This window comes from Corapipo altera, unplaced genomic scaffold (genome assembly GCF_003945725.1).
Source record: "Corapipo altera isolate COAL_440 unplaced genomic scaffold, ASM394572v1 0, whole genome shotgun sequence".
Taxonomy (NCBI): Eukaryota; Metazoa; Chordata; class Aves; order Passeriformes; family Pipridae; genus Corapipo; species Corapipo altera.
The window spans coordinates 57,827,158-57,852,965 of record NW_020884872.1 but is presented as its reverse complement, the minus strand read 5'-3'; the positions used below and the strand labels follow the sequence as shown (position 1 = coordinate 57,852,965).

Below are 25,808 nucleotides of genomic sequence, written 5' to 3'. Positions count from 1 at the left end.
CGCCGTTTGCCGGGTGTGCTCTGCTGCCGCCTCTCTCGCTGCCGGATCGGCCCGCGCTGTGCCCGCCCGGCCCCGCCATGAGCGACAGGGCCGAGCTAGACCTCACCGGCGCCAAGCAGAACACGGGCATGTGGCTGGTGAAGGTGAGGAGCCGCCGGCGCGCCCGCGGGCCCGGCCCAGCGCGGCCTGTGACGGCCGGGCCCCTCCGTTCGTCCCCGCCCCACTGTGCTCAGGGTGGCTGCCGGCGGGTCCCGCAGCCTGAGACCGGGGCTGCCCGCGTCAGGCTTGCCCTGTGCCCCGGGGCAGCCGCCCCCTCCCGGTGCCTTTTCTCGAGGACAGCGCGGGACTGGGCCCGGATACGTGCTGAGTGAAGGAAGCACCGCAGGGAAAGTTGGGTACCGGGGGCCGTCATAGAATCGTGGAATGTGAAGGGGTTGGGATGGGCTTTAACGGTTATCTGGCCCAACCCCCCCCCAACCCACCCCCTTCCCCCGCCATGGGCAGGAATATCTGTCTCTAGACCAGGTTGCTGAGGGCCACATCGAGCCTGGCATTGAACACTTCCAGGGATGGGACAGCCACAAACCTTCCTGGGCAACCTGTGCCAGTGTGTCACCGCCGTCACAGTAAAAAATCTCGTCCTTGTCCTTGGCTGGTGCTTTGTTACAAGTAACAAACATGGCAACGTAACTTTATTTCCCCAAAACTCTGAGGCTTGAGGAGAGTTTGAGTGTGCCCAAAAAAACCCAAAAAACCCCCAAAAACCAGTAAGGAAAGTGAATGTCAGTATCTTGTCACTACAGCTCCCTTTGGCGCTGGAGAAGTACAGCTGTAGTGAAGGGGCTATGAAAAGATACTGAGATCATCAAATCAAACCTGTCTGATGCAGGGCCACACATCTGGTGCTTCCTCTCCTTCCTCCTTTAGGAACAGGCTCAGACCATCCACTTCAAAGAACCTGTGGGGACAGGGTGGTACCCAAATACTGGTCCTGGGTGGTGAGGGGGGCGTGACATCATCATACTTCAGCTACCAAAGTATCTTATTATGGCCCTTATAAATGATGGGGAATTTCAGACTTGATTTGCTGAATTTTTGGTGGGCAGATCACTGCCTCTGTCTCCCTCTTTTGTAATGACACTTGAGTCTCTGGTGTGTCTTGTCCTGCCACCTGAGTGTCATGAAACCACAATAAATGCTGCATAGTGCTATAATTGTAATAGCTATCCAAGGCAGTATCAAGGAAAGCTGACAGGAGAAAGCTGCAGAAGTATATCATGATACACCGAGTGACAGGATGATAAAATGGCAGATAGAGTTGAAAAATCTAATCCTACGTGCAGAGAGAAACATTATCCTAGTTATACATACACAGCAGTTTGGTCTCGGCTGGTTGTTGTCATTCAAGAAGAAATTTACGTTTTCAGTATATGTGGGTAACTCTAGGAATGTCATGTCAGATGAGCAGAGTGAACATTGGACGTGATTACAAAGGATACAGAAAACAAAAGAGAAAATGTTATTGCACCATCATGTTGCCTCTGTTTGGAATGCTCTATGTATTTGTGGTCTCGTCCTCCCCACTGTGGAAAGTGTACAGTGACCTAGAAACAGTACAGAGGAGAGTACCAGGGATGGTCTTGGAAACAAGGAATGATGGCTGTGGAGGGAGCTCCTAAATATGTTATTACCTTTCAGGTTGGCAAGTTTGGAGATCTTATAGAGATCTGAAGTAGTAAGTAATGTCATGTGTGGACAAGGAAGAAGTGAATAGGCAAAAATAAATAGGAAAGAGTAATTTTGAACACAAGAATTAGAGGTGTGTCAGATTAATTCAGCTGATGCGGCTTGGAGCAAACAAAGCAGGTACCATTTTGCACAATATCTAGTTAAATTTTGAAACGTGTTGCAATAAGAAGTTGTGAATTTCAAAATTGCAGAAGCTCAAATCAAGTTCAGGCAAGAAAATTGAATTGAGAGATTAAAAATAAATATGCTGCCATAACCCAAGTCTGCTAAAACATCCTAGAAATTAGAAGAACATGCTGGGGAAATATCTTTTCTTCGTATTTTCTCCTGGTATCTGCTGTTGGCTGCATTTGGAGACAGGACACTAAACTTGCTTGTCCTCTAGTCTGATACAGTTTGATGTTTCTTAAAGCAAGCCAGGAATTTTCAGGCACATGCCTGCTTACAGTTGGTACCACTCTGAGTAGAGAGTGCTGCCTGGTTTAATGAGAAAATGGGACTAAAACGAACGCTTAAAGATTACTCTTCCAAGTAAGTGTTAATGTAATCCTTCGAGTATGTGTTCTGAGCTTATAATTTGTCTGTCTTCTTGTATAATAGTGATAATAAAAAAATATTAAAATGTTGCTAACACTGATGGACCATAACAAGGGACATGCACGATTTTATCCTTTGATTTCCTTCAGACTTGAACTTCGAAACAATCATCCTTGTTAGTAGGATTTCTAAAACACTTAGAGGCACAGTACAGGTACTGTCTTCACTAGCTGGGATAATGAGGCTGAATTTATTCTTCCTTAGAGGGAGGGAGCAATCAGTTCTGATGGAATAAAAAACCTGACTTATTTGATTTCCTTTTAGCATGCATTGTGCTAGCATGGGAATTATTCCAGGGAGACTACTTAACAGGCAATAAAAATGCATTGATGAGTGTTTTAAAAACATGAGCAGTAAAAGGAGGTACCATAAAGAGAGCAAGTTGCTTTAGTACAAGTCCAGAAAGCAACTGGATTTTTTTCTGTGTTTCCAGTGAAAGCCAATATAGAGAAATACTATAAGAACTTTTAGTTATGTACTTGTGGTAAAGTGAAGCCCATTTAGTGTTAGCTGGTAGAATTGTCAATTTTTATTCCCTGTGTGTTGGTCAGGTTTTTTTTATTTAATGTGCTGCACTTATCTATAGTTAGAAAGATGATATCTTTATGTAATTATTTTTGTATGTTCAAAGGAAAATTGAAACATAGAACCTGACAGCAGCCTTACTCAGTTTCTGATGTACACACTGCATATGGATTGCTATATAGAGAAAGAGCTAATTTAGTTTCTTATAGAAAAGTGGAAGTAGTTTGTTACAGATAGGGGCTACTTTTGTGTTTTCTCTTGAAGGTGGATAGGAAGCTGTGAATAAGCTGAAAGATGTGTGAAGCAGCGGCCCTCATGTCATACACTGTCTGCAGGGTGCATTGTGTACTGGAGCCTGAGCGTGTTTGTGCAATGTGAGTAGCAAGAGGAAAGCAGCAGTGTGAAGAGGTCTTGAAGTGATGCTCCTTAGTACGTCAGATTTGTTCTAGTGATTAAAGTGTATATTTTTTTTGAGAGAAGAGTATTCTTACCAACAAACCTCAGAATAAAGGCCTCTTGTCTTGAAAACGTTCAGTAGCCTTAATCCTGTTGTGAGATCTTTGGAAATTCTGCTCTGTAAAAGCAGGTTGCTCTTGTTTTCCATATGCTCTTTCAGGAAGTGTTGAGTTTGAAAACTGACTTTTCTCCATAAGTTAAACTTTTATTATGCTGAAGTTAGGAAAAAGGGGCAAAATAAGATGTCGACAGCGTGTAAGACTTTATTTAATCTTTCCTGTAATTGTTCATGTCATTAGTGTGGTATTCCAGAGTTTATTATGTGGTTTTGTGAGTACTGTCTGGTTTTATCTGAAGTATCTGTGGATAGCTAGAAGTAATCCTTTGATCACAGTCCTTCATAACCCTTTGTCTTTCTGTGCATAGCCCTTGATTGCAGGTAGGCCAGCAGAAAGATGATTAAATGCACTCTTTGAGGCTGTTTCCCTTGCAACTGAAAAAAGCATGATTGATCTGCCACCTCTTAATCTGAATAAATTTCCTGTCTGAATATAGCAAGTCAGTGATTTTAACAGCATGACTGTCCTTTACTCCTTGTGCACTCACACTGAATGTGCGTCTGCCTTATTACCTGGCAGTATAACTTAAATACAGGTTAGGTGCAAGTACATAATAATATTTCTATTGAGTCAGCTTGAGCACATGTCATAGCATTTATCTTGGCCTTAGAAAAAGAATTATATCTGATCTGGTGTGGAATCTGCTGTAGGAAATTACTACTTTGAAAACTGTGAAAAATTATATATTAATAGATGGTGCCAGTTGATGGCTCTCTATTGTGCTTTTGTGGTATTTCTGACCCAGTGTCTGAACTTTATGGGAACCTGGACTGACATTCAGTTAGTCTGAACAGTTGGAGGACATCTGGATTTTCTAGTTATTCCACAGTACTTTATGGAGTGCTGTGAGTCTAAAGGAAAGTGCTAAACACCAGTTCCAGGATATCTTCTGGAGTTTTTGAAGAACAGGTAAATGCAAAGTTATTGTTAAATTAATTTGAGCTTTAGGAAGTTAGCAGGTTTCTTTTTGTCAACAAGTTCTTGGAACATCATCTTTGCCTTCTCAGCTCTGTTGTGAAACTTGGCTTAGTTTTATTCTATGCAAGACCAAAGTCAGACTTCAAAGTGCTTCTTTACTGCTTGAAACAGAAAATGCCACGCGCATAGCTTAGTGTGTCTCTCATTGGCTGTGCCTCACACCTTTTTTCTACGTAAGCACAGATGTTTTCAGTAGCTATGGACTGTGTGAGCCACAGTAAGCTTTGCTGTACAGTAAAGAACATTGCTGCAAAGTTCTGAAGAGCACGCTGCTTCCCAGAGGCCTTTATTGTCCATTATGAGCCCAGGTCAATCGATGCTGCAGATACCAAAATCTTTGTAACTGAAGGAATTTGTGTGTAGGTGATTTAACATCACTGGAACAGCTTTTAATTCTCGAATGTGTCACGTTAAGCAGGCCTCCTTATTCCTGTCCCTGCACTGACCTCTAATTTGTGCAACTGTTCAGGAAAATGGGTTGGGAAGCTCATTTGGTTGTTCCACCCACTAAATACAAAATCAGCACAGCTAAAACATGGAAGTCCCCCACATCTCCCAGCCAGATCGGTCTGTTTTCTGTATAATGACCAACTGCACAAAGACTTTTCCCCATACAGTGGAGGTGTGGGAATGAGTGATGGGAGGCAGATTTGCCTCAGGTAGTTCTGCTGTTGGCAAAATGGACATCTCGTAGAGTGGGGCTGTGATCTGCTGCTCAGCATTTCTGAGGTTTCCAAACTCTAAGCCTTCCCTTCAGAGGCACCTTTTGGTCTCTGACTTGTAATTCTCTAAATTCTCATCACTGTGATTGTTTGGTTCATGTTTTTTTTTTTTCCTGGAGAGATTATAAGTTCTAATAAATATTTAAAAGTATAGTTTTACCTCATAAAAAATAGAGACTACTTAGTTTAAAAATATGATGCCGATCTTTTTCTGCCTTTCATGATTGGATAATAGTATTTGAGATTCAAGTTATTATAAGATTTTTCCCTCATTTGGGACTCTATGCCAACCTTATTTTTGTTATACCCTTTGTCTCCCTAGCAGAACATATGTATATATATAACTGCTTGGGAAGTGGGCTCGTGTGAACCTCATGAAGTTCAACAAGGCCAACTGCAAGGCCCTGCACCTGGGTCAGGTCAATCCCCAGGATCAATACAGGCTGAGGGATGAAGGGATCGAGAGCAACCATACGGAGAAGAACTTTGGTTCTTCTGGACCAAAGGGGCTGGACATGACTCAGCAACGTGCACTTGCAGTCCAGAAGGCCAACTGTGTCCTGGGCTGCGTCAAAAGCAGCATGACCAGCAGGGCAAGGGAGGTGATTCTGCCCCTCTACTCTGGTGAAATCCCACCTGGAGCTCTAGGTCCCCCATCATAAGAAGGATGTGGACCTGTTGGATCAAGTACGGAGAAGGGCCACTAGAATGATTAGAGGACTGGAGCACCTCTTCTGTGAAGAAGGGGTAGAGGGGCTGGAGTTGTTCAGCCTGAAGGAGGGAAGGCTCCAGGGAGACCTTATAGCAGCCTTCAGGTACCTGAAGGGGCCTGGTAAGACAGATGGGGTCAGACTTTAGTAGTGCCTCTGGCAGTTGGACAAGGAATACTAGTTTTAAGTGAAAGGAAGGTAGATTTAGACTACATGTAAGGAAGAAATGTTTTATGATGGGGCTAGTGAAACACAGGCAGAGGTTGCCCAGAGAAGTTGTGGAAACATTCAAGGTCAGGTTGGATGAGGCTTTGAGCAACCTGATCTGGTTGCAGATGTCCCTGCTCATTGCAGGAAGATTGGGCTTAGATGACTATTAAGGCCCTTTCCAACCCAAACCATTCTATGACTCTATATTATCTACTACATTTACCTCATACTTCGTTCTGAAGTGGTCAGGGTAAAAGCATTTGAAGAATATACACATACACAACTAATACAGAATTTTAAAATCTGCTTTTTGTGAAATCTGTCTTCTTTGATTAGGTCCCCAAATACCTGTCACAACAGTGGAATAAAGCTTCAGGAAGAGGTGAAGTGGGAAAACTAAGGATTGTCAAGTAAGCCTTTACTATACCTTTACTAGTTGAATTTCTTAGAAGAAGTTACCTGCAACAATAGTTGCAGCTATTGTAATACGTAATCCAGTTTCTTGCCAACAATGTACCTATTTCTCTGATACCTGAATGGTACTTGCTCGTGTATGATTAGGAATATAAATTGTACAAAACTATGCTAGGGAGTCACTGTATCCCATTACATGATGTTTGGTTTCTTAAACCTAAGAAATGTAACTGGAGAATTTTCTTTAACTTACATGTGCTGTTTTGCTGCTTCTGTTCTCATGTGCTGACTTTTCACGTGTATTCTTGGGCACCAGAATAAAAAAAATGTTGAGCAGCTCAGGAGTGAAGATGAGTAACAAAACTAGAATTTGAATTTTCTTTTTTATCGGGAAAGCTAAACTTGAGGAATTAGGTTATGGAAACGTTGTTAAATATTTTAAATATTTATATACTTATTAAATATTTAAATATTTTCTTTTGCAGAAATCAAGGAAGAACGGAAGTGAGTATTTACTAATTAAAAAGACTATAAATGTTTATATTTTGAATTCTAAAAATTGTTTAGAACATGTTGGTTTCTAATGTCACATATTTTTTGTTACACCTGTACATAGAATCAGGAGGAGAGAATTCTGCTAGTAGTTCTGCCTGTAGACTTACTGTGGGACTTCCATCTGGTCTGTCAGTTCCCTCAGTTTGTTTACCCATCTGTAAGCAGCAGTCATAGTGATGACATTCTTTCTTTCTAAACGTTTTGAGATGTGTTAGTGCTAAAGGCTAAGTTGAATGCACAGGAGAAGCACACAGTGCTGGTCTGAAAAATCCCTCTTCAAGTTTCTTTCTGTGACCTGTGATTCTGGTTACCCAGCCCCCCACTCCTTAGCAAAGGAGCCATGTTTAAATCTCTTCCAGGCTGTATGAAATTCAGGAGTCCCAGGCTAATAACACTTGTTGTGATACTTGAGCACTTTTTCTGGAACTCAGCTGGCTGTGTGAAACATTTTTAAGCACTCATACTGAGCAATGGCTGAAAACTTATTATGCCTTACATTTTAATCAAATTGTTCTCTGACTTAAGGAGGAGGTAATTTACAATTTTTTAAAATTTGAGTAAATTTTATTAAGTACATGAAAGCTTTGAATTCTGTATTTCAACAAGAGATTAATGTAGGACTCTTATCCCACTTTTTATGTTTTTGAAATGGAAATGTGCTATGCTACTTGTATTTTCTCTCTTTTTGTTTCCCTGTAACTAGAAAAAACAGTGTAATTGAGTCTGTTTAGTAACACTCTGGCAATTGTGACTGTTAGGTGTCATTTACTTTGAATGAAGATCTTGCAAGCATCAATGATATTGGAGGAAAACCTGCTTCAGTCAGTGCACCAAGGGAACATCCATTTCTTTTGCAAAGTGTGGGAGGACAGACCTTAACTGTGTTCACAGAAACTCCAGTAGGTAAGTTAGAATTAAAGTTATTTGTTATGATTCCATTATTTATGATTTCAATAAACTCAATGCTGTAAAAGAAGAAGACTTGGAAGTAAGGTTTTGGCTCTGTTTTGTTGCTGTCTGCATACATAGCACTGTTGGATTTTTTTGTGTCTGCTGTCTCTTTTCTTCGTGTGGTTGAGCAACTGATTTATGTTCTTCACAAAGGGTTATCATGTACAGTTCAGCTGTGGGTCTGCTGAAGAGAACAGTGTGGAGTGCAATATAGAGTGCAGTACATTGTGTACATTCCCGTTTGGGGTTTTCACTGCAAAAAATGTTTCCGTGTTCCTATGTGTTTTTGAGATGAACTAGTATTTCTTTTTCTCCTTGAGTTGGTCTCTGCTGTGAATAGGGTTTTATAAGAATGCTGATTTTTCCTCTATCCAGTTGAACAGATGCATTTGAACAATAAACACATCTGTTCAGCACATTTTCTGGAAGTATATACATGGTTTAAGTGTATTAAAGCTTAATAAGGTCATAATAACCAAACAGTGCAGCAGTGAGGTTATAGTTTTTCTTACTGGATTTCAGATGCCTGCCTTAATTTCAGATCAGTAGCTGTATGAGTGATTAGGATATTCAAGGTTGTGTGCCCTAAACTGCATGTCAGACTTAAGAGACATGGTAGTGTTATACTGTACAGTAAGTTCAGCAGACTGCCTTGTATATAAGTCCCTTATGCGGAAAGGTTTTCTACTGGAATTACATGAGCAAGTTCTGGATGTTAGAGAGAGAAGGCAGGTGTCTGCAGAGCATATCTCATTGTCTGCAGAAGGTATCCCAGTTTCAGGAATGTAGGTTTCAGTGTTTCCAGAAGACAAATATACTAGTATTGTTTGTTACCTCTGTCTTCTGCAGAGCAGCAAACTACAGCGTGACCAGCTTCTGATTTTTTTGATGTTCATAGGCTGGCAAGTAATTGCTGTGATGTCAGTGTGATAAATAAATGAAGGAAGGAGAATTGTAACTCATAGGACAGACTTACAATACTTAGTAGGTTTGACCATCTCCTTTTAAAAATCTATTTTAAAGCTTTAATGACTGAGCAGTGAGATATTAAGGTACAAGTAGCTTGGCTGTCTCAGTTGTGTTTAGGTATAAAAGCACTTATGATACAACGTAGGGGCTTTTCATTTGTTATCCCTTTCTCTGAAATTAATGTGATGGTGTTATTGGTTTTTCACTTTAAAAAATTTGTATTTTTCTGTGTATGACTTGCAACTTTTTAAAAATGCTGGAGTTTGTAATTCATAGATTACAAATGCGGAAAGAGACAGGCAGCAAGTTTTCAAGAATTTTCCAAGCATTTTAGTAGTACCTCATCCTTTTTCCTTTCTCTATGCCTCAACCTTAGAATGCTTAACAAAAGAAAGAGATTTTAGGTTTGAAGATGTGTTTAGAATATACATTCAGTGACTTGTGCATGTTTGCTGCAAATCCCAAGACACTTTTGATACAAAATATTGCTTCAGAAACCTCTAACAGTAACTTAAACTGCAGTGAGTGCTGATGCTTACCTGGAATGTGGAGTATTTGTCATCAGTTGGAATGAAAGTCGTTATGTGGTAGTTAGAAGATGCCCATTTATCTCTGTTCTATCATCTGTTAATACCAGTGTCTCAAAACTTTTACATACTCAGAACCTGTCCAGTCTTTTTATTTAATCAGTTAAAAATTTTGCATTTCTCAGCAACCAGAAAATGTTATTCGAGGACTATGGATCTACTGAGTAGAAGTTATTATTTTAATTGAGAGCAAAGTGTAGTTAGTGACATGAGAAATGTTTGGAATGAAGCACTGAATAAGCATAGACCTTGTCAAAATTGGTTTTGCTTGAGATTAGCAAGCCTGACATACAGTCAGTGAGTTTTCATGGAACTGGTTTGGATGCAAAATGGCTAAAATCTCTTGCTCTTGTGTTTGAGTTGGTGTTGAGAGTGCAATCAGACATAAACTTTATTGTGCTTTTCTTGCCTGACTTCTTTTGCTTGTAAAAATGAATGTGGCACAAATATTCCAAATTCCATTCAGATTCCTTACTGACACTGTGTTTCCGCAGCCATACTTGTGTTTTTAAATGTGTATCACCAGTATGTTTTGAGCTCCATGACTAATTTCAACAAATTTCATAGTGAATTGTGACTAGTGTGAAAATAGGTGTCTGAAGAGTGGACTGAAACTGTATGGATATCCCAGCTGAAAGAAAGGCTGCTACCCTGTTTTCCATGCCACATGGAAAAACCCACTATATTTATATCAACCATGGAAAAACACTCAAAAAAACCTTACACATCTTTGCACATCAGTCAATCCACAGTAAGAGACAGTCATAGGAAGTTGAAGTTCATTAATTTGTAGGTTCACAGACTTAGTACTTGTCTTCATATTATAATTAGCACATTTTTTTCTGAAAAGCATTGGTGATCCTATTCCTCTTCCTTTTGTGAAGTGTACCATGTAACAGAAGCAATATGCTGGTTTGAACCGTGGGCCAGAGATTAAGCTGGTATGGAACTGCAGATGTCATGCATCTGGAAGGATGCATCTTGGAAATTAGGCAAATGAAATATGAATAAAAAAGTGCTTCATGCGCCATTGCTCTCAGTCCTTCTTGAGGACTGAATTTACCTAAAATGGAGCAAATGGCATAAAGCAGTTTGTTTTATTTTGCAGAGGGTGCGGTTTATTTGTGCATTTGTGTTTTATTCCCCCCCCACTCGTTTTTTTGAGCATATTGAATGCCTTAAGATCTATTCTGTGTACAGTCCTTTAATCCTGTGATCCTTATGTTGTAGTGTCTTTCTTATGGTCTTTCTGAAGTATGTTGTAATTTTGGAAGACGCTGCAGGGAGTTCACATATTCTGGATAATTCAGCACTTCACATCGACTCATCAGGTCATTTAGAGCAAGCAAAAAAGATCAAATTTGACAAGTAATTTAATATTTTCTGTATGATGTAATTTCTAGACTTCTGAATGGATATTCTATGAGTTTTGCTTTGCTCTGTCTTAACTGAGCTTGCTTCTAATACCTGTTTTACTGGAAGAAATCCTTTAGTTCTTTCACTGTAAACCTCTGCATGTCTGGGTGTCCTGTATTAGTTAATGGACAGCAGCAGACTTTTCTGAAGTGAAGTTTGGTATGTCCAACACCTAATGAATTGGTTTTTTGGTCTTCTGCAGTGTATGTACTAGATCTGAGCTAATATAAAGCTGGATAAAATGGCTCCCATCCCAGATACTATTAAAAATCTGGTCTATCCGCACATGCTGCACGTTCTGTTTGGAGTAACTCTGGGGTTTTCTCCCGTTTCTTTTCTTTTCCTGTTTTTGTATTTTGAAATAGCTCCAGTGAGTAATACAGAGTAGTACAATATAGTCTGAAAGTAGTAGTTCCTACTTCCTTTGCAAGGCTGTTTGCACGTGTGAGACATTGCATTGTCTTCGTTGCTGGGTCGATCACTAAGGCCTGCGGGATGGTGTTCCTGAGCATCAGGATAGCAAAGCTGGTGGGAAGTGTGGCTTCCTTCATGTCTGCAGAGGGATCTGAAGCACAGTCGTCTCTTACTGTCTAGGTCTTGCTGTCGAGGCTGGTTTCAGTATTATTTCTGCATTAAATATGAACTACATTCTGTTCCATAAACATGACCATATGTACATCAACAGTTGCTATGCAACAATGCTATTTGTGCTTCCAGTCATTTTATTTTTTCTTTGTCATCAGCTATCATAGCTGTAATTTTTGGGGTGGGTGGAAAGGAGAGCATCTTGCTTATATTTTAATGTATTGAATAAAAGGAATCTATCTTATGTATAGCTACAAATTATCTAGGGGCAATTCATGGGCCTGGTATATAGAGTATATTTGGTTAAAATTGTTTTCTGAGCTTCCTACTAGCAGACACCCTGGCATAAGGTAGTGCTATAATTTAACAGTTTCTTTCTTGGTTGAAGGAAGAGGAAGACTCTTTTGTTAAACATTTAACAGCAAACATTTCTGATTGTGATTTTAAATTAGTTCCCTTCCTGCTTTAATTGCCTGATGCTTAATTTTTCTGCCAGCATGTAGTTTAGGTTTGCAGGATCTAAATATAAATGAAAAATGCAGCTTTGTTAGAGATAATGATAAATGTTTCTTACTGACCTCTTTTTTGGAAAAATGTGCTACTAATGTGACTTGGGAAAACGCAGACCTTGGCAAGCAATTGCATCCCGAACTGTAAAGGACTGATAGGTGGAGAAGAAGATTTTACACTGTAGACACAAATAAAGTATAAGATATTTCTGTAAAGTTGGGTGAGATGATTCATTTTATTGAAATTTTGAATATATCTTCCCAACTCCCCCTTCATAAGTGGGATTGCCTTAATGTCTGTTTTTGTGTCTTTAAAGTCTTTCATGCTCTTTCAATCTTACTGAAAGTAAAACATGTTCAGAGAATTCCATTGACAGAATACCTGCCAGAGCTTTGCTTCTGAGCAGCATTCATGCATGGATTGTCTCAGTGTTTCATGCTTCGCAGAACATTTCTGTCTTTTAGCATTGTGTTTTTCTTCTGTTTTCTGAGTCTTCTCTTTCAGAAACTCAATTCATGACATTAGATTTTTTTCTTTTGTATTCTTGTTCAGTAAAACACATAACTCCACCTATATACCTTAGAACAGCTTCTTTATTCCCACATTCCTCGAAAATTCTCCCACTGTTTTGAATTGTTGTTTTTTTTCCCTTTATGCAGCTTCTCATATACAAAAGGACCTTTTCTGAGTTTGTACATGAATCACACCTGCCGTATAATGTACAATGTGCAATTGTATTCAGTGAAAATGGATATTCAGAGGTTTTTATTCTGTATTTTGTATATATGTATTTTTACGTATTGGATATATCCAGCCATTAAAGTAATGTGAAGGGAAGAAACACTAATGAAAATCTTTCATTCAAGCAGCTACTTCTTTAATTACACTTAATTATTTTCAGTAAAATACATAGTACTCAGAATCTTGATGCCTTGTAATACTACTTCCACTCTTGTTAGATAAATGTTTGAATTCTGAAGTTCCTCATCAAACTGTTACTTGGGAAATAAACACCCTCGCTGTTTCGCCATCTTAGCACAGCCTGCTGAGGGGTTTTGGTGTTTACCTGTCTACTATAACGGTACTTCCCAATTGTCTCTGTTCAGGCTGTCACTTAACCACATATTCCAGTCTGCAAAACACTTTGGGATCTTATTTAATGTTTCTTTGTTCCGTTGTGTACTTTAGTCTTTTGTGGACTGTTAGCAGAAACAGAAAACCTATCAGCAGCCTCACGATCAAAAGAAATAGAAATAACAGCAGCCTTTCAGATCTCTGGCATTTATGCAAACTTCTGAATATTTTTGAGGATCATAAAGGTGAAACCTGTGATCAGAAGAGAAGAATGTGTGACTCAAGCTAGTCTAATTACAGATATCATTTTGATGGCTCAAAATTTTGTGTGTATTATTGTGTCAAAAAGTCCATTTAGAAGACAATTGTAACTGCTTACATCATACCCCTTCTCCATGGCAAAAAAAGTGGAAGTTATATTTATTTAATTACTTTATATGCATGTTGGATGACTAAAAAATTACTGTAAAGGAGGCTCAGCTGGCTGGCAGGGATAAGCTAATCTTATTTTCATTTCTGTTATTAAAACTGCAGACTGTTAATTTCTACACAAATTTAAACAATTGAGGATATGACACACAAATTATATGGTATGTTAGAATGAGCTCACTGTGATGAGAATAGTCTTTCTGCCTGCTTTATTGACTTAAAATATCTTTGTTTTTTTCAGTTTCAGGGATGTGCATGTAAAAAACAATATCCCAACACCCTGTCACCACAACAACAGCAAAAACCCCCCAACAACAACCAAAAAACCCAACTAACCAACCCCAACCCGTTGACCTTTATCTGTGACAAGTACACTCTCCCTGTAGACATAATATACATTTATTGTTATTTGAATCAGAGATGCTATTAGCAATGTTTAAGTGTGATGTCTTTGGCTATAGTTTTGGCTAGGTGACTGATCTTCCATTGAAACAGAGTTAGAAATGAAACAGCTTTAAACCCAGCTGTATCTCACATCTCAGTCTAGACAGGTGTTCATATCTTGGTATGTTTGTATGTTCTTCATTAAATCCTCTTTGCATCTTGTGTACTGAATGTTTCCTTAATTAAGTTACCATTGAGTTAGGGTATTGGTTGGGTAATAACTTTATGATGTAATTGTGCTAAATACACACCAAAAATAGTGTCAACAAGAAAATGCAGGGTTTTCTGCAAACAGGCTATCCTGCATGTATATCTGAAAGTTATCAGGAATCTTTACTCACTTTATGAAGGCTCATAGCTCGGAGGAGACTATATAGTGATGGTTTCTGATTGAAAAAGCAGATGCCTTCAGTTGCTGAGACCAACAACAGCCACCTGGTATAAAGAAAGAGATTGGTGGCAGACTGGTTTTTAGATTTGCTAAAATTGATCTGCTAAGATTGTCAGCAATCTCAGTGAGAAAAGAGGGACATCAGACTTGAAAGCCAGCAAGAATCAGTGGCAAGAAAAAGATTTTTTAAAATATTTCTTGTTTTCAATTCTGTTAATACTCAGCCTATAAGTGGCAGAAATGATCAACCTAACTGAACTAAAAAATTAGTCTTTGAGTTAGAGCAGTAATTCAGTTTTGTCTGTAAGTAAATAGCTGTGACTTGTTTGAGTTGAAAGCCAAAGACAAGTATATTTTACCATTTTTAACTGTATTTTGGGTAGGTGAAAATGTTCTTTATATCCTCTGCCTTAGAAGATGTGTAAAAAGAAGAAATATAGGAGGAACAGTCAAGTATAAGCTTGACAAATTTATGTAGGGGTTTAATTTCATAGGACTGTGTAAGTGTTAGAACTCAGTTCACCAAAATACATCTACCGTCTGCCATTTCTTGAAATGTGGGATTGGAATTTGTTGCAGAAAACTGTTTCTGAATCTGACTCTGCCATTCACCTGAGTGATAATAGTTCAGCAAGTCACTCTGCAGCACTGTGTCTGTTTCTCCTTCTTACATACTTAAGATTCTCTGCTCTGTGGAAGAGGTGATGTTTCAGATTATGTGTATTTGGTGTACTTGACAAGTACAAATACTTGACAAACAGATAAAATGGGCTATAATGTGGTACCATTTGAGGACAAATGTTATAGGTTTGAAAAGAGAAACTCCCTTCATTTTTTACCGTGGAGCCACCATCGCTCTTGTGGCTGTGAGCAGTTGTTGAGCTGCCGGGAACAGCCCGTGGACAGCCCGTGAATCTCACAGGGAGCCACAGAGGCCACCACCTGGGAAAGCAGGACTTGTTTTGAAAGTTTTGATTGCACCACTGTTGCTTATTTGGATTTGTTATATATATGTTAATAAAGAGCTGTTATTTTTCTTTTCCACACCTTTCACCTGAAGCCTCTTAATTTCAAAGTTAGAATAACTTGGAGCAGTTTGGTTTCTTGTTTCTCCCTAACCTGCCCTCCTTTGCAAACATTTTTGTCTTTTTAAGCTAAGACAACAAACAACCAGAAAGGAGTAAGGTTGAAGAAATAAATTTTTGCGTGGTCTGTAAAAAGAGTAGAGAAAAGGTTGATCAAGTTCAAAAATCTACCTAGTGCCTATTAAGAGCATTCTTTTGCAAAACCTTGATTATTTTTTTAATATACAAAAATTATATTTGTTTTATCTAGGCTGACCAGTGAGATAGATTAATAATGTACTTCGCTTAAGCATAATCTTACTACTGATTTTGCATAAATATATAGCTTCATTCTTGCAGACCTCAGACGTGTAATAGAGTTCTTTCATTTCTCTCATTTTGAATTTGGGCACTAAAGGACTTCTTTTGTTGCTCCTAGTGGCAAATTATTCTTCAGAAGGTAAATTTGTAAATATTAATCAAGTCCAGTGATTATGATTTTGTCGTAATTTATCATTCTTTGCTTTGCAACCCACTTTTCAGATGTAATTTCGAATAAACAAAACAGAAACGTTGATTCCTTTTTTGTTTATTTTTTTTTTCAGAAAGCCAATCAGAAGAAAAATCGGAAAGTGGCAGTGCTGGTGAGTATGGACACTTTCTTTGAAGCACTTACAAAAATTACTTTTCAGTTTTACTTTAAAAAAAGATGGTAGATTAAAAAAAAAATTCTTTTTTTTAATATCTAGTGGAATACCATAAAATTGAAAAATAACTTGATAAACTGGTTATCTGCTGTGACCAAAAGCTTAAATTATTAACATTTTTTATTTAAACCAAGGGGAATAAAATGAGAAGGGAGAGGTTTAGAAATGTTCTTTGGATTGTTTTATTTATTTCTCAACTCTTTTACTTAGGTTCCTTGTATGTATTTTTTACTTTGAATTCTTTCTTTTTGATTGGAAAGTTTGTAGCAAACTTCCAGATGTTTTGTTATTCTGTTTCAATTGCATAAACTAAGCAGTCATAAAAGCAGTCCATAAAGATTAGGTTTTATCTCTGATGCACACATATTAAATAGTATTGGGAGTGGGATGGCACTCGAAAGTGCTAATTGCACAGATAGGAGATGGGTGGGAAGAATCTCACACCCCTACCTTTCTTAAAAGCAATTCCTAAATGTAAGACTAATGCTAGTGGGCGTTCAAAATGTCTTCTTGAAAGTACTGTTTTGGGCACTTAGAGATATCTGCTTTTTCCAATGTTTGACTTCTTTTGAATGGTATTTCAGGATCAAATGTTATCACAAGTGTATACTTTGTGTCTGGCTAGAAGTAGGGTTTGAGTTTTCTTTTCTCTTGTAGGGAATTCTTTGTAAAATTGAGATGCCTTTTATTACACTGGCTCAAGCATGTCAAAAGACTAGTGTTAGAAATGTTAAAGGCTTTAGACTTGTACTGAATCCAGGGTGTTTTTTATAGCTTGCAGTTTTTCTCAATTACTTGGTAAAACCTGTTCAGTCTGATTCTGTGTTAATTGTCGTGTGGTTTTAAGGTTATGAAGGGCTAGTTTCTAAAAATTAGTACTTTATACCACTTGGAAACAGACTCACTGCTATGTAATGACTCAGGTAAAATAGATATTGAACGTTTAACTGCTAAAATGAATCAGAATTTTGATACTTACATTTGGTTGTTTTGTAGTTTTAGGAATGCACCCTTGGTTTTGCTTGGGTTTTGTGGTTTGTTTATTCTGTTTCGGTTTGGTTTTGAATTATTGAATTGTCTGCTCTTTACTCTTGGTGCCTCGTCCTTGTTCTGTGAATATTGTGTAAGGTGGCCACGTGTTTAGTTGTTTTTTTTTTTGCTTCAGCCAGAAGAATGAATTACTGTGTGCTGTTTAAATATGCTGACAAGATGAGTACTAAACTCATTTGGTGGAATCAAGCTGGCTGTGGATTCAGCTTCTTAGTGATGGTAGTGGGTTACCCTGGGGCGTGTAAAGGATTCTTAACAGTCAGTTGTGATTATTTGCTTACTCACTTTTTTCCTCAAAATTGTTGTGGAACTCAGATGACCTTTACCAAACTACCTCTCAAGTAATTCAGATAATTGAGTACTCCGTTTTTCTGGTAATCTACTTTATCCTGGCCTACAACAAGTACTTCTGAGGCGAAGATGATGTCTTTCATGTATTTATGTAGCATTTTATTATATACTATATATATAATTTATTGGTATTTATGTTATATATTACATGTATATAAATATTAACATTAAACATTAAATTTATATGTAGTATATAATAAATAATTACATAAATAAAAGACAACAATAAATTATATGATAAATTAATATCATATGATACATATATTTAATATTTTAGAAACAAAACTTTTGGGTATTACTGTAATACAACTGTGTGAGGTTCATTTGTAGCTAGAAAGTAAAGGCAGTAAATGAGATTAATAACATTCAGAAGTTGTTTGATTTATATCCTTAAAAAAATTTCTTCACATTTTTACATTGTTAAACTTATGTCATAAATCATTAGTATTACGTATGATATTTTAAATCACATTTATTATTGGGATGGTTGTAAACCACTTATAAAAGGGAAGATAGTACCAGTGTTGCTACTTTACTTCATAAACATTTGGAGACAGGCAATGTAAAACCCACCTAGTCCAACCCCCTGTAGTGAGCAGGGGTCATCTTTGACTGGATCAGGTTGCTCAGATCCCTGTCCAACCTGACCTTAAATGTTTCCAGTGATGAGGCATATTACCACCTCTCTGGGCAATCTATTCCAGCTTCTTCCAGCCTTTAATGATTCACAGTTCAGAGAGAACCAGAGCTGGGGGTGATGGTGTATTATTTAACAGGGTCTCATGGATTTTCCCTCTGTGAAATGTTCCTCTTGATTGAGCCCATGTAAATTTTAGTATCCATAATATCTCAAATGATGCTATGGTTACAGTCAAAATATGCAAGAATCAAGATGTATGTGTAAGAAGTTTACTTAAACTAATGTTGAACTCCTTTTGCATATTATCATTTTAGATCACTTTTCCACACAGAAATCCTATTTGTTTAGTGCTTGTGATATAAACAGTGCTTGATGATTAAAGCAGTGTTGTTTAGTGCCTGAAGGCTGGTTTATGTTAAATGTGAAAGGAATGTAGCAAGCTACACATGTAGCTAAAGGAAAAGAGAATTAAGAATTGGCTTTGCTTGATCACGTATGATGATGAGCAAGTGATTTTAAATCCAAATATATGTATGTAGCTCTTGTTTGTTTATGGCGTTGCTTGCACCTACCTGTAAGTGCTGTCAGTGGTGACAGAAGCTGTGAAAACCAAGCATTTGTGCCAATATAAAGTGTGACCTGCTCCCTCCCCCCAATAAAAATACCCAAAAGCTGCTGCTCTGAGCCTGTACGGTCTGTTAGGAATGATACAGTAAAGGCATGCATTCTCATGTAACAGCAAATGTAAAGAGGTGCTGTCCTTGTGGAAGTGTGTTAAGTGGAAGTTGCTTGTGCAGGAACTGAGTATATAGTGTTGCCTAAGCTTTGAGCATGTAGACAGACAGTACAGTATGAACTTACTTATTGACTTATTTACAATAACTTATTTGTAATAACCTATTTATTTATAATGACTTATTTTTATTCACAATTTTACCAATTGTGAATGTACTTGTTTGTCTGCAGACAAAAATATACAACATTTGAATTGTCTGTAGATCACACTTACTTAATTTTTTGATGTAATAAAAAAAAAGGATTCATGTGTTGTTTATACATGTGTTGGAATATTTGAAACTCAGTGTAAGCACTATGATAGAACACTAAACTTCATGTGATAAAATCAGCAATTTTTTGTTAAAGGCACAGAGTTCTTATGTTATAACGTGGGGCTATATAAAGCTGCTCAATGTACATTTGAGTTTATCCTCTTTCAAGCAGTTAAAATACATTAATAATACTTCAAAAGTGAAACTCTAAATGAAAAATGATTGTCAAGAGGAGTAAAACAGTAATCCTTAATTTAACTACTAGCTTGAAACTCAGTGTTGAAGATAACTTAAATATGGATTCTGCCATTTTCAAGCCACAGGAACTGTTTGTGTCTTGGAAATATAACTGATTTTGTTGGCAGGTAAATACAACAAAACTTAAAATACAAGCTTTCCGGTACTTTTCCAGGAGTTGTAATCAGTGAGACTCCATTTGTAGCTGTTGAAACACAAGTAACAATTTCTGCTTTAAGGTATATCATACTGGTTATAATAAATGTTGTGGAGGAACAGGGAAGGTGCACTAGTACAACAACAAAAAGGATATGGATTTAATTTAGGTCAGCACTAACTGAAGTTAAATTTTATAAGAATTTGCATAAATATCCTTGGCGTCCTTAGAGTCTGGCTATTTGTTTCAGTATACTGTATGAATATTCCAACATTTATGTTTGTCTGAGCGAACTGATGTATTTGTTGTCATACAGTCGCCACCCTGAGAACAGGACCTGATACAAAACAGTGGGAGTTAATCCCACAATGCTGTTCTGTCCTTCAGTGATGTCCAAGTCGAGCTTGTTGAAGTACTGAACTAAGCAGAAGTGTGCTTTTGGCTCGTATCAGAGTTCTTGGTTTTCACTTATGGCTCTTGAGAAATCCCAGGAATGTCAGCCATGCCTGGCGTGGCAGACTGTGACTTCACAAATTGTGTTTGTCTTCTATGAGGGATTTTGCTGATTACTGCAGTTCACCCACCTACCAGCATGATCACATTGGATGGGTTCAGACCTTTGCAGTATTGCAAATTAGAGCCTTGAATGATGGATCAAAGGAGCAGAGAAACAAGACTGGCGAGTAGCAGTTGTCTCCTAGCAGGAGGCAATTTCAAAGTAAATAAAATGAGGTAGTTCTGCATGCAGAATGTAAGTGAGCAATTGAATTCCTTGACAGAAGATGTGGACATGAAGGTGGTATTTGCTAAAGGTGTACACAACCTTAGAGGAGACCAAAAAGATGTGTGAAAGAAGATCACAGAATGTTAAAATGGTTTGAGTTGGAAGGAACCTTGAAGATCATCAAGTTCCAATTCCCCTGTCAGGGGCAGGGACACCTTCCACTAGTCAAGGTTGCTCAAAGCCCTGTGCAGCCTGGTGTGGAACACTTCCAGGGATGTGGCATTCACAACTTCTCTGGGCAACCTGTCCCAATGTGTCATCACCCTGACAGTAAAGATATTCTTCCTAATATATATAAATCTACCCTCTTTCTGTTTAAAGCCTTTGCCTCTTGTCCTATCACTACATGCCCTTACAAAAAGTCCCTCTCCAGTTCTGTTGTAGCCTTCTTTAGGTACTCGAAGGCTACTCTAAGGTCTCCCTGGAGCCTTCTCTTCTCCAGGCTGAGCAACTGCATCTCCTTCAGTCTGTCTTCATAGAAGAGGGCTGCAGCTCTCTCAGCATTTTAATGGCCCTTCTCTGGGCTTGCTCCAACAGATCTATGTCCTTCTTATGTTGGGGCCACCAGGGCTGGAAGTAGTATTCCATCTGGGGTTTCAAGGGAGTGGAGAAGGGCAGAATTACCTCCATCGACCTGCTCATCGCCCCTCTTTTGATGCAGCTCAGGATACGGTTGGCTTTCTGGACTGTGAGTGCACATTGCTGGGTTACCTTGAGCTTCTTGTCAATTAAAGTCCACCAAATGGTACTAAGATTGAGAGGACGTTGGGTTTAAGAGACCTCGAGCCACAAAAGCCAGGTGGACACTGGGATGCATACCCAGTAGGTGAATCATACATGACTGCACTTCTTTGTGGATATTCAGTTGTGACCACTGTGCTGCTGGAGTCGTGATGTTGAGCAAAGCAGCAGGCATTTAGTCTGATACAGTTCTCTTACTCTCAGGCTCTTATTCTCCTGTCCCGTCCCTGCCCCCCTTCCACCTAGTTCTGTTCTGTTGTTACAGAAGTTCCAGTTCTTTCTTCTTTTTAACCATGGAAGTAGCTTTTCTGGGGGAAGGCAATGAAGGCAAAGGCAAGAACAGCTCTTCTAAGAGTCATTTATTTCTACCTTTGCTGACTGCAGCTACAAGAACACTGTAAGCTGTAGTGCAGTAGAATCTGAGCTTTCTGTATGTTTCAGCCTGGACACAGTCTGTCAGAGCTCATTGGTGCTCTTCCTGAGCTTATAAGGCCTTTTCAGCCCCAGTATCTTGCCGATATCAGGGGTGATACAGGAGCAGGAACAATGTGTAGCTGTGCTACTGCATATTGTCTTACTCATGCAGGTTGTCTTGCCCTGTACTGTGTCGGCAAACCTAGAAATCGTAATCTCTGCATGGCAGAAAAGTTATGGAGGTGGACTTCATATTAGAAGGCATAAAATAGCCTACATGTTACATTTCTTCCTGTTGGGAAAGAACTTTATTGCAGTTCATTTTAGAAAATGTGTTGGAAATATCACAAGACCTGGTAAATGCTGCAGGCCTTAGATAACATTAGTATTGATGAGACTCCTAACTTAAGAGCACGTTTTTCTCTGTTCATCTGACTCTTATCAACCTGCCTGGCAGGACCTTTAATTTGTCTCCTCTGAGATTACCAGTTTCAGCATTGAGAAAATGTACTGCTTTATCCCTAATACTTGCCAAAGGCTTTATTTAAGTAGTAGAGAGGCAATAAATGACTGGGTTTGGTGTTCACAGTTGTTTGTTCTGTTTACATTGTCTGATGCTTAGCCTTCATTGCTAGTTTGTGTGCTTATTTTTTTCTTCCTGATTGAGAAAGTCTGTACCCTCCTCTGACCTGTTCTTTTTTTTTCACTTCATCTGTTCCCTATGGTACAAAATCAAGAACCCCCTAGGAGCTAACAAGCAGCCTTCTATGGAGCTGCAGCAGTAGATTTGTAGCTCAAAGTTTTCTATTAACAAAGTTTTAAGAGTTAATTCCTCTGACTTCTGCTACAATACAGAAAATTGCCTCTTTGAAACCTGATATATGAAAAGTCAAAAGAGAATTTTTTAAAAACTTTTTTTCCCCGTTATTTATTTGTTAATTTCAGGATTATTAGACCTTACTTGTACAACCTCAGTGTTGCACTGTGTGGGTATCTGCCTTCTCCATAAACCCAAGACCCTCAGGTAACACCAGTTGCCTTCCTTTTCATCTAATGGTGCTCAGGTATTGTAGGCTCTCTCACCACACTACTCCCTCCCCATCCTCACAGCTCGGGGAGTCCAGCAGTGCAAACTTCACTGAGCATCAGACTCCAGACTCTAGCAAGTCCCTTGGACCTCATCTTTCTGGGGTGTTTCCCCAGCAAGCAGCCTTGGGTTTTTAAATTAGAATTCTCATCTCCTTGTTGCGCTTCTGCGACAGGTGAAGTGCCACCCCCTTACACACAATGCCAAATCTCTCTTCAGGAGATGTGAGTAAGAAAGTGTTATGCTGCCTTTTGGCTAGGCTTTCCATGCCTGGGACAAAGCTGCTGCTGAAAGCTTGGGGTGGGGCAGTGGCAAAGGCAAAAAAAAAAGATACATCCTGGAAAAGCATGGAGATCTAGCTTTTCACATAATTGAAATAATGCTTGGGGTGGAACTAGTGGAATGCCCCTTTAACGACCACAAGGATGGTGGCCTTCCTGAACTCTCTGTAAACCAAGGTTATGTCCCCCAAAGTCACACCGTTGGCAAAATTTGCAAACAAACAAGGCAATATTGTTGTAATTTTTAGCATTACCCGGAGAAGTTTACAGACATTCAGAATGACTCAATTTATAACAGTCATCTTCTAACTACTTGGTTTTGAAATCTTAACATGTTGAACTTGCATATCATTGTGTCATAATAGTGTTTTAAATTAGTAGATGCTGTTTACAGCTATATTTGTTGTACCAGCTCAGTTTTGTTTCTGAACTGGCAGAGCAGTATTCTTTTCTGAAGCTTAAAATGAACAAACATGGTGTTAAATGATAATGGCAATGATGTTCAACTGTTACCAGCGCCAGTAGAAACAGCTTCTTGGGAGACTGTTGCATTAGCTGTGTGTGATACTCCTACTATACACGTTTTTAGGAAAAGCAATCAACTGTTTAGTTCTACAGAATATTACACAATTTCTTGCAGAAAGAAAGGCAACTGCAGTTTCTTTTTCTGAGTGCTTGCTCATCCACATTCCTCAGGTATCATCATACATCTTCCTCCTAGCTTCCCCAGTCCTTGCCACACTGCTTGTTTTCTGGCATTTTGTTGTGAATGGTGATGATCTGCAGAGGCAGTGTTTTGAGACAATGTTCTCTGTGATATACCACTGCACAGGAGTTACAGAGTGTCTATTTCAAAAATAAACCCCATAATGTTATTTTTTCTGATCCTAAATTTCTTGTGTCTCATTTATTGATTTTGTTTCAACCCAGTGGATTATGCAAGCCTCTCTCTTCGTATAAAAATTCCTTCAGGTTTTTAACTATTAGTCACTTTCCTATGAATCTGCCCTGTGTTGCAGGGCAGGAGACAAAATTAGGATTATGTAATAGTTATTTAGCAAAGATGATCTAGCCTAGGAAAATAATATTTATTTTGTTATATACCCAAGTTAACATGTCCTCTTCATCCCCAATCCTGATTCTTGAATCAACAGAGTAAGGGCAACATGACCCTTCTACCCAAAATAGATAAGATGAGATACTGCTCTTATTAAATTGTATTATTTATTGCCTGCCATTATTCTGCTTGTATACTAATGGGGAGAGGAGAAGGAAGATAATTTTCTCAAACTGTTCTCATCTTACTGAATGGAAACCTTGCAATACTTTTAAAAGGTGAAAATAATAATACCACTGATTGCTGCAAATGATGATGTAATTTTTTTTCCGTTTATGATCTAGAGGGGCATTACCTACTGTAGAAAAGAAGAGACTAATTGTCACTTAAACAGTTGTAATAGGTACAAATAGAAAAAAAAAAGACATGAGTGTTTGAAAATGTCAATAGTGCAATTATGGTGCTGTGAAACTTTGGCCAGTGGGTGAGCTAGAGCTGGAGGTGCAGAGTTGGAGCTGCAATTGGACAGCCTGTGTATTTCACAGCATCAAGGCTCCTCCTAGAAACCAAATCTAACTCTAGAAGTCATTGGGCAGTATGTGTTTGGAGACTGAGGAAATACTTCAAGGGGGCATAACATATGTTTTTTCTAGTTTTATATTCTTTCCTAGGCATCCCTAGGAATGGTCTGGTGAAAGAAAAATGAAAAGTCGTTGTATGATGGGAGGAGAGAACAAGGGGAAGAGTCAAAGGATCAAAAATGGGGATTTCTGCCCAGAGATGGGAAAGCTCAGGGGTTAGAAACAGTTCACAATGACCAGGGGACACTGGGCTAAACAGACCTTAGTCTGGGGTAGTGCAGCCTCATAGTTTTGTCCTCATATAGAAATCCATGCAGTTGGTACCTATGCCAGTGTACTATCAAGTGTGATAAGGAGCCCTTGGCTTCTCCTCTACCAATGGGGAAAGATGGGCATCCAAGTGTCAGTATTTTGGTCAATTTGGCAACTATTAATATTTTTCTATGAGCAGTCATTCAAGGAATTCATAGGGGCAAGGATATTCTTTTTGCAGTGTATGGGGGTCAGTCCTACCTTCAACTGCCTCTGTCCTCTCTGCTTGGTGTCCCCTTTTCTCACCCAAGAAAATGGACAGGAGGCAAGTGGAGCTGACCAAGCCTGGCAGCAGGTTAAGTGCCTCCTTGGGGAGAGGGGAGGAAGTTCCTTTTTACTCATAGCCAAGCAGTTGAAGATCATTGGATAAATTTTGGTAATTGTCATTCCTTCCTGATACTTGCAGGAGAGTTCTGGTAAGTTCATTGTGATCCAAGTCTTAATGACAGAAAGAAAAATAGAAATACTTTGCATGCACATTGTGTCCTAAAGGATGTTGTTAGAAGAACTGTTGGTATTTCTAACTTAAGCACTTGATTTTGCAACTTTCCTATTGTTATGGTAGTTATTGAATTTGAAATTTCCAGCCTTAAAAAAAGACTGAAGAGATAACTGATGTATAACTGGGTACCTTTTCTGGCACACCCTACTATGGTGGAACACAAGTATCCACTGGACTGACACAACATATGCAAAATATATTTAAGTTTTATTTAATATCTTTATGGAGTAAAAAGGAAACAGTATTCACAGTATGGAGATTTTATGTGATCATTTTATTCATATATCAAAGCAAGACACGCCTCCACCCTGGTTTGAAAAATTACTCAAGTTTATAAGTACTTTGAAGTGTCTGTAGCTGATATGGCAGCTGATATATTCAATATGCTTGTGGATTTGTTCAA

The 25,808-nt window shown here is 38.6% G+C and overlaps 1 protein-coding gene across 1 annotated transcript in view; it reads left to right on the top strand.

Moving 5' to 3' along the window:
• Window positions 1–25,808, top strand: part of GTF2F2 (general transcription factor IIF subunit 2) — an 87,000-nt gene continuing 61,192 nt past the window's right edge. Inside the window, exons 1-5 of the mRNA XM_027649255.1 lie at window positions 1–143; window positions 6,403–6,476; window positions 6,966–6,984; window positions 7,794–7,938; window positions 16,061–16,099. Coding sequence (XP_027505056.1) covers window positions 78–143; window positions 6,403–6,476; window positions 6,966–6,984; window positions 7,794–7,938; window positions 16,061–16,099 — 343 coding nt within the window. The 5' untranslated portion in view covers window positions 1–77. The remainder of the gene's footprint in view (window positions 144–6,402; window positions 6,477–6,965; window positions 6,985–7,793; window positions 7,939–16,060; window positions 16,100–25,808) is intronic.